The sequence below is a fragment of the Carlito syrichta genome, unplaced genomic scaffold (assembly GCF_000164805.1).
Source record: "Carlito syrichta isolate Samal-C Ts95f unplaced genomic scaffold, Tarsius_syrichta-2.0.1 Scaffold143125, whole genome shotgun sequence".
NCBI classification, from domain to species: Eukaryota; Metazoa; Chordata; class Mammalia; order Primates; family Tarsiidae; genus Carlito; species Carlito syrichta.
In genome coordinates, this window is record NW_007087221.1 from 2,033 (window position 1) to 10,311 (window position 8,279).

An 8,279-nucleotide genomic window follows, 5' to 3' on the forward strand; every position below is an offset into this window, starting at 1 on the left:
GCCCGCCGGGGCTGCCGCTGGACCATGCCTCAGAGCATCTGAGTGGCCGGGCAGTCTGCCTGACACTGCCATTACGTTGGTTCCCCTTACCCCCCAAAACGGGACACTTGGGCCACAGGCCAAGGACGGGGGTGAGAGGCCTCGGCCCCACACTGGCAAGGAAGGAAACATGCAAATAGCTTCCAGCAGAGGAAACCGACCGTTTATCTGCCCAGGCAGCAACTGCAGCTGAGCACGGGGTGTGGGGGCTGCTGCCCTGAGGGGCGACCTCTCCGCCTCCCTGGACAGCCCCAGGCCAAGCCCCTGCCATGGGGGCAGGGGGGTCCGGCTCTGGGGGCTCCTCCAGCTCAGCCCTGGCCCTCTAGAGCCTCGGTGTCCTGTGAGAGGCCTTGGTTCCAGCCCCCAAGCCCTCCCCTGCTCTGGGCCCCTCCCCACAAGGCTGGGCTCTGCCCCACCCCCACACCTGAGCTGGAGCCCCACTCTGACTCCCTTCCGAGGCTCCAGGTCAGGCTGGGCTAGCCTGGGGGCAGGGACTGCATTCTCTGCCCGCCCTCAGCCCTGGCAGCCACCCGGCAGCCGGGGTCCCCACCTTGCCAAACTTGACGTGTTGCTGGTAGAGGATGCCATCCTTGACGGGGGTCTCCGGAGGCTCCATGGCCTGGGCCGGGCCGCAGGGCTGCACTCAAGGACCCAAGGAGGCTGGCGACGGGCTGGACGGGAACTCCTCACACTTCCCCTTCTGGCCACTTCCCCACCCTCTGTCCAGGGCGGGGTGGGGGAGGGGAGCCTGGCCCTGGGTGACAGGCGTGGGGCAGCACACAGTTCTTCCTTCGGTCCAGCGGACCACGGAGCCCACACCGAGCCTCAGGCCACTGGAGGGCCCATGGAACTGCGCCCGGGCCAGCTGGGTGTGAGCATCTAACCACAGGCTGGCCAACCACAAGCTGGCCTGCAAGTCATGTGCTCTGGCCCCTCCCCCACCCAGACCTGGGCAGCTGCGCACCCCAGTTCACAAGGCAGTCTTGCCCCTGCCAGGACCCAGGGGCCTGGCAGCACACTCCCAGCTCCCCCATAGAGTTCCAGCTTGGGAAAGTCCCCTGTCCCTGTCTGTAGTATGTCTCACAGTCACTTTCCCATCTGCATTCTCACAGCCACTGCCCCTGCCAGGTTCGGCACCTCCAGGGTGGCCCCCACCTTGGTGCCACTTGGGCCCTGGGCCGCCTCTTCCTCCTGGAGGCCTTCCCAGACCGCTTCACACTGTCTGAGAGCACAGAGACCCTCAAAGTACATACCACACAGGGGCCCAGGCCACATGGGATCTGTACCCCTGAACAAGCCTGACCACAAGAGTGTGGGTGGCAGGGCCACGGCCCCAGAGAGGCCAGGGGCTTTTTTTTGAGTCAGAGCCCCACTCTGTCGCCTAGGCTAGAGTGCAGTGGCCTGATCACAGCTCGCCTAGCCTCAGCCTTCTGGGCTCAGGTCCCAAGTAGCTGAGGCTACGGGTGTGTGCCACCATACCCCGTTAGTTGTTTTACTTTTTGTAGACATGAGGCCTCACTACGTTGCGCAGGCTGGTCTCGAACTCCTGGGCTCAAGCAGTCTTCCTGCCTCGGTCTCCCAAAATGCTGGGCATCTAGGCATGGGCCACTGCACCTGGCCACATGCTCTTTTAAAACTTCACCTCCTGGCCAGGTGTGGTGGTTCACATCTGTAATCCCAGCACTTTGGGAGGCAGAGGTGAGAGGACCGCCTGAGTCAAGGGATTCAAGACCAGCCTGGGCAACTTGGTGAGACTTGGCCTCTACAATAAATACAAAAAATCAGCTGGGCATGGTCGCATGCACCTGTGGTTCCAGCTACTTGGAAGGCTGAGGTTGAAGGATCACCTGAGCCCAGCAGGTCATGGCTGTGGTGGCTGTGAGCATGCCACTGCATTCCAGCCTGGGAGACAGGAGGACTCCAACTCAAAAATAAAAATAAAAGCAAAAAACAGACTGGGTGTGGTGGCTCACGCCTGTAATCCCAGCACTTTGGGAGGTGGAGACGAGAGGACTGCCTGTGCTCAGGGGTTCAAGACCAGCCTGAGCAACATGGCAAGACCTGGTCTCTACAATAAATTAAAAAAATTAGCTAGGCATGGTGGCTTATGCCTGTTGATTCTAGGTACTTGTAAGGCTGAGGTGGAATGATTGCCTGAGCCCAACAGGTCGAGGTTGTGGTGGCCATGAGCAGCATGCCACTGCACTCCAGCCTGGGTGACACAGTGAGACTCTGACTCAAAAAAAAGAAAAATAAATAAATAAAAATAAAAAAACAAAGCTTCCCTTCCTGCCATGAGCTGACTTTCCTGCCTCACCTTGCAGGAAGCCAGGTTCAGGCTCTGTGTGGGGCTGATTCTAGGAGCAACCTTGTGTCACTCACTCAACACCAGCTTTGGAAAAGAACGTCTCACCAGGCTGAGGAAGGCCGTTCAGGGGTCATGACTTTGGCTGGGAAACGCTTTCTGAGGTCCCCTAGCACCTGGCTTTGTGCCCACTGTGACCATATCCTCTACGTCCTCATGACATTTCAGTGATGAGGAAATCAGAGCCCAGAAACGTTAAGAAACTTGCCCAAGGTCACACACCAAGTGACAAACATGACTTGAGCAACTGCTGTGCCATTGGCAGAGGCAAGGAGCCTCACACTTGGCGTACCTGGCACGGGGGAGCCACGTGGCACACGGCCCGCCTGTACTGCTCCACTGCCCACCTCCCACCAGATGCTGAAATTGGGTGCTGCCCATGTCTCATGACAGCTGTCTGTGCTTATTTGCACGTGAGTCTCTTCTACTCACCTGTGAGCGTCCCAGGCAGCGTCCCCTGGCCCGTTGGGGTGCTGGCAGCCCAGCAGAGAGCTGGGCACAGAGCAGGGCCAGGGCGCTGCCTCCTCTGTCGACGGAGCTGAGGGTTTCCGACTGGAAGCCTGTGTGGCCAGGCAGCGGGCGGGGGTCTTGAGGCAGGAGGCAGCCTCCCGAGGGGCCCCAGGAAAAGCCCCCAGAGTGCTGTACAGTCAGCAGGAAGAGCAAGGCTGGGTGCTGACAGTCAGCCAGGGAGACCAGGACACCCAGCCATTTCTCATTTCTCCTCGGCCCACCAATGTGGTCCTTCCTGAGTCATAAAGCCAGGCAGCCCAGCGGAGATGCTGAGTCCCCAGGTGAGCCGCCAGCTAGATGGCTCCTTCCACAGCCAAGTCCCAGAAGGCTGAGTGTTGGCAGTGGTGGTGGGAAAAGCAATGCCTTGCCTCAAAGGGGTTCAGGAGGAAGAGGGTGAGGTCTGCTCATGAGCCAGGGGTCGACGAGGTGAGACACTGAGGCAGGGCTGGGGATGGGAGAAGCCTGTGCTTTAATGGCAGTCGGGGTGAAGGACACAAAAATAGTGATTCTGGGGGACACAAGGAGCAGGCAGCCAGGCCCAGCCTGGCCCAGCCCAGGCCAGCCGGGCGGAGGATGCTGGCTTGGTGTCCAGGGGGCTGGTGCGTGTGGGCAGCTAGAGTCCTGGGAACCGGGGCCTCTTGGAGAGGAGGGAAGGCGGTTGGCTCAGAAGTCCATGGAGCTGTGGGCCAGGTAGTCCTTGCGGCCAATGTTGCTGACCTGCTTGGTCTGCATGGCCTCGAGTTTGGGGCAGTCGGTGATCCGATGGCCCAGGCCTCCACAGAAGGCACAGCCTCGCTCTCCTGGGGGAATGGGGACAGAGGTCACAAGGTCACAGGGCTGGGACCCATGCCCTGGACCTCACACCCCCACTGAATGCCCCAGCCCACGGGTGCAGGGCTTGGGCCTGCCGGTGCCATCACCACCTTCCTGCCCACCCCCGCCCCCACCGCACTGTGCTGCCCACTCTGCGTCACCTCCAATGTCCAGCATGGACTCATCCCCGCAGTGCAGCACCTGTAGCACGGGCGGCACCTTCTGCTTGGCTTCCAGCAGCAGAGCTTTGAGATCCATCAGCACTGACTCGTCTGGGGGTAACGGGGAACAGTTAGGCCCCAGCTGGGCCCTGCAGCTGGGACCTCAGTGGCCACAGGCAGGCAACCCAGGAGACAGCTGAGGTGGCTCTACCGATACTCACCACAGGCCTTGTTGATGAAGGTGGTGGCGATGCCCGTGTTTCCTGAGCGCCCTGTACGGCCGATGCGGTGCACTGCAGAGGGGGACAAAGCCTGTGGCCACGGCCCAGGGGCGGGGCCTGGCCTGCCCTTCCCCTGCCCAGCCCATACCATGCTCCCGGCTAATACCGTAGTTCTCAATCTCCTCAGGCATGTCGTAGTTGATGACGTGCTGGATAGCAGGGAAGTCCAGGCCCTTGGAGGCCACATCTGTGGCCACGAGGACATCCTTCTTGCCCTCTCGGAACGCCTCGATGGCCTTGGTCCGCTCCTCCTGGTCTGGGGAGGGCCAGAGAAGAGCTGCTGTCAGAGCCACAGCAGGCCAGCCAGGTGGGGAGGGGACACATGATGGGCCGCTCCGGCCAGGGTCCCTGCTAGCGCGTGCGCCACCCTCACCTTTGCCCCCGTGGATGGCCACAGCCTCGACCCCCTTGAGCAGCAGGTACTCGTGGATGGCGTCCACATCTGCCTTCTTCTCTGCGAAGATGAGCACCTGCCAGGAAGGCCGGCTCCCATCATGAGGACCCTGCTTGCCCCTCCACCCCGCCCGCACCCAGCAGGCCACCCCTCTGCCCTCTCCGTGTATGGGGGCCCCAGCACTCACAGGCGGGGGTGTCTTCTGCAGGCACTCAAGCAGGTATACCATCTTGGCCTCCTCCTTCACATATTCCACTTCCTGCCACCACAGGGGTCAGGTCAGGTGATCTGAGGCTGGGCTCAGCAGCCAAGGCCTGCCACAGGGGCCAAGACCCTAATCTGGGTGGGAAAGTGACTAGAAGCCACTTGCCCTCAAAGGCTGAGTGACCCAGAGTGGCCCCGGCTAAGGGCCAGGGCTCTGAAGAAAACCCTGGTGCCCCCGAGGTGGACCCTACTCCAGCCAGCTTCCAGGGAGCTTGCCACATCTGGCCACATTGGTGAGAGCCCACCCGCTGGGAGCGCCCACCCACCTGGATGACATCCAGGCTGGCAGCCCCCGCACGCCCCACGTTGATGGTGACAGGCTTCACAAGGGCGCTCTTGGCAAAGTTCTGGATCTTCTTCGGCATGGTGGCACTGAAGAGCAGGGTCTGCCGCTGGCCCTGGGGGAGGAAGGGGTGGGGCTGAAGGCACGGGAGTGCTAGGGAGGCTGCGCAGCCGGGGTGCAGCCCTCCGGAGGAGTGGAGAGTGGGTCAGGAGCACAAGCGCTCGGGGCTGAATGTGGCACGCGGGAAGGGTGGTGCAGGCTGTCCTGGCCGGGTGGGGCGGGCACCTTGAAGTAGGAGAAGATGGTACGGATGTCGCCCTCGAAGCCCATGTCAATCATGCGGTCAGCCTCATCCAGGGCCAGGTATCGGCAGATGTCCAAGCTGACCATCTTCTTCTGCAACAGATCCATGAGACGCCCAGGAGTGGCCACCATCATATGCACGCCGCTGGAGACCAAGGAGAGATCCTGAGGTTGGGGTGACCTGCTTATCACCCCTTCCAGGCCAGCGGGCACCTTGCTTCCAGTCTGCCCTCTGATGTCCTTCCTGCTTCCTCGCCTGTCCCTCCTCACCATGCCTCCCACCTGCCCCATGCACAGCACACATCTTTGCCCTGGAAGGCCTCCATGGCCACTGCTCAGCCCAGCACACCCTTCCCGCTCCTCCTAGGTCACTCTCCTCACCCAGAAGAGTCTGCGTCTCAGAGGAGTTTCCCTGCATGCTCCCGCGACCCCCGTGGGCCTCAGTGGGCTCTTTCCTGGTGCCCTGACCCTAGTCCCTCGGTGCCGACATCCTCCCTGAGCCGGGGGATGCCTTGGAAACGGCGGGCACTGTCTGTCTGCAAGCCCAGAGCCTGGCACAGGACTCTGGTCGTGTCTGCAGGGGACTACACCGTACGGGAAGGATACTGTGCTACTGGGATCCAGTCCTGCCCCAGCACCTCAGCCTCCTTGACTGACCACTGGATGACCCTGACCTTCTGGACCCTCCACTTCTGTGCTTTCTGCCTGTTCCTCTTTGAAATTTGATCTTAACCCTCCCTGCAAAGTCTCCTTTGAGTTCCTGCCTCCCAGACACCCCCTGGGGGCAACTCTTGAAACACCTCGGCTTTGGTCTGCTCCTCCTGGTCTGGGGAGGGTCAGGGAGGAGCTGTCAGAGCCACAGCAGGCCAGCCAGGCAGGGGGAGGGGTCAGATGAGAAGCTGCTCTGGCCAGGGTCCCTGTCAATGTGTGTGCCACCCTGACCCTTGCCTGTGGATGGCTACAGCCTTGACCCCTTTGAGTAGCGGGTACTTGTGGACAGCCCCCATAGCACCTGGCTGCTTCCCTCTGCCACAGCCCTAGTGGCCTCCCAGTACACGGGCAGCTTCTCGAGGTCTGGGCCCACAGCAGACCTCTGCAAAGGCGTAGGGAGTGGCTAAAGCAGGGGTCCTCTAGCTTCTCCAGGGACTCTAGATGGCCCGGGGAACGGGGGTGCCGCACTCACTGTCGAATGGTCTCCATCTGCTCTTTGACGGACATGCCCCCAATGCAGAGAGCACAGCGCAGCAGCGGTGAGCTGTCTTCTTGCAGAAGACGGCAGTAGTACTCCAGGATGCCATGAGTCTGCCGGGCCAGCTCCCGCTGCAGGCACAGAAGACAGAGGCTGGCACCGGACGCCAGCCTGTCTCCCCTGCCGCCCCGGGTGGCCTGTCTTACTGAGGGGCAGATGATGAGGCCATAAGGCCCCTCACGCTTGGAGAAAGGCAGCCTCTTCTCTTGTTCCAGGCAGAACATGATGACAGGCAGTGTGAACACTAGCGTCTTGCCTGAGCCCGTGAAGGCGATGCCTATCATGTCGCGGCCGGACAGACTGTCAGAAGGGGAGGGCCTGAGGTTCAGGCTCGGCCGAAGACACAGGAACATCCAGCCACCATTCCTCCCTGCCACGCCCTCCTCGGAGACCCTGGGCCCACAGCCCACACTCACATGGTAGGGATGCCCTGGACCTGAATGGGCGTCGGGTGGTGGATGCCCTTCTTCTTTAAGCCTCTCAAGATGGCTACGGGAGACAACCCAGGCACCACCCGTGAGGCTTATCCATACTTTGTGAGAACCCCAAACCCTGCAGAACTGGCACCATCCCTACAAGTTGCAAACGATGAAACCAAGGCTCCGAGAGAGAAAGAGAGAGAGAAAGAGAGAGAGAAAATGAAAAAAGAAGAGAGACTTGTCTAAGACCCGTGAGCTAGGTGCAGTCAGGATTCACACCCAGGTCTGTCTAAGTCCAACATCGCTTTCCCACTGAAACTGTGTGAGAGCAGAGAAAAGTGAACGTGCACAGCTGAGGCAATAAGGAGCCCAAGGAAACCCCTACTCAAATCCCTCCATCCCCAGTGGCTGCCCCCAGTGCTGACGCGGCAGAGCTCAGTGGTGGCTGGGACACAAGCCCACAGGTGCTTGACTCTAAAAGTGTGGCGTCTCTCCCCATTCCCCAGTACCGGCAGGAAACTTCATTTCCTTGAAGCTCTTGATGGGTGGGGGGATTCCATCTCCCTCCACCAGGATGTGGTACTTCCTCCGCACACGCTCATGCCGCTCTTCAGACATGCTCAGGACATAACGAGGCGGGGTCCAACTGCGGGGAGGTGGCAGGGATTGAGAGAGACCCTAGGTACAGCAGCGTCAGTCCCATGCCATCCCAAGGAAAAGCAAACGCAGATTGGAAAGACGCACCTTGTTTTGATCGGGTCGTCATACGTGATGCCTTTAGCCATCTCCTTCACTGACATCAAGGCTGAGGAGAAAGACACGGCTCAGGGCTGGCTCCTGCTCCGAGGAGAGGGACCCTAGAGATATGATGCCTGGGGCTGGGGGAAGGAGGCTCAGCCCACCTCCTCACTACCCTGGCTGCAAGCATACCTCGGCCCTCAGCCACACTCTCCAAGATCTTCTCTTCTTCCTTCAGCTGCTTCTCCTTGGCGGACTCCTTGCGGGCTGACAAAGGTAGCCTACGAGGTCAGAGACACCAGCGGGTGCACCGGGCTCAGCTCCTCCCTCCCGCCCGGGCAGTGGCGCGCAGCCCACCTTCCGCCTTCTCTTTGAGGTGCTGATGCTGGTCCAGGAGGCTGACGTTGGACTGAGGGCCCAGCGGGATGTCGTCCTCATCTCCCCGGGTCTCGCTGCCGCT

General features: G+C 60.9%; 1 protein-coding gene across 1 annotated transcript in view; it reads right to left on the minus strand.

Annotated features, from left to right (window-relative positions):
• Positions 1-3,360: 3,360 nt before the first annotated feature.
• DDX41 (DEAD-box helicase 41) overlaps positions 3,361-8,279 on the minus strand; it is a 5,649-nt gene continuing 730 nt past the window's right edge. Inside the window, exons 3-17 of the mRNA XM_008050171.2 lie at positions 8,177-8,279; positions 8,012-8,086; positions 7,826-7,886; positions 7,591-7,727; positions 7,079-7,151; positions 6,809-6,962; positions 6,597-6,733; positions 5,396-5,558; positions 5,094-5,225; positions 4,751-4,822; positions 4,543-4,639; positions 4,276-4,425; positions 4,110-4,181; positions 3,889-3,999; positions 3,361-3,714 (exon numbers count right to left, since the gene is read on the minus strand). The exon at positions 8,177-8,279 is cut by the window's right edge and continues 19 nt beyond it. Coding sequence (XP_008048362.1) covers positions 3,578-3,714; positions 3,889-3,999; positions 4,110-4,181; positions 4,276-4,425; positions 4,543-4,639; positions 4,751-4,822; positions 5,094-5,225; positions 5,396-5,558; positions 6,597-6,733; positions 6,809-6,962; positions 7,079-7,151; positions 7,591-7,727; positions 7,826-7,886; positions 8,012-8,086; positions 8,177-8,279 — 1,674 coding nt within the window. The 3' untranslated portion in view covers positions 3,361-3,577. The remainder of the gene's footprint in view (positions 3,715-3,888; positions 4,000-4,109; positions 4,182-4,275; positions 4,426-4,542; positions 4,640-4,750; positions 4,823-5,093; positions 5,226-5,395; positions 5,559-6,596; positions 6,734-6,808; positions 6,963-7,078; positions 7,152-7,590; positions 7,728-7,825; positions 7,887-8,011; positions 8,087-8,176) is intronic.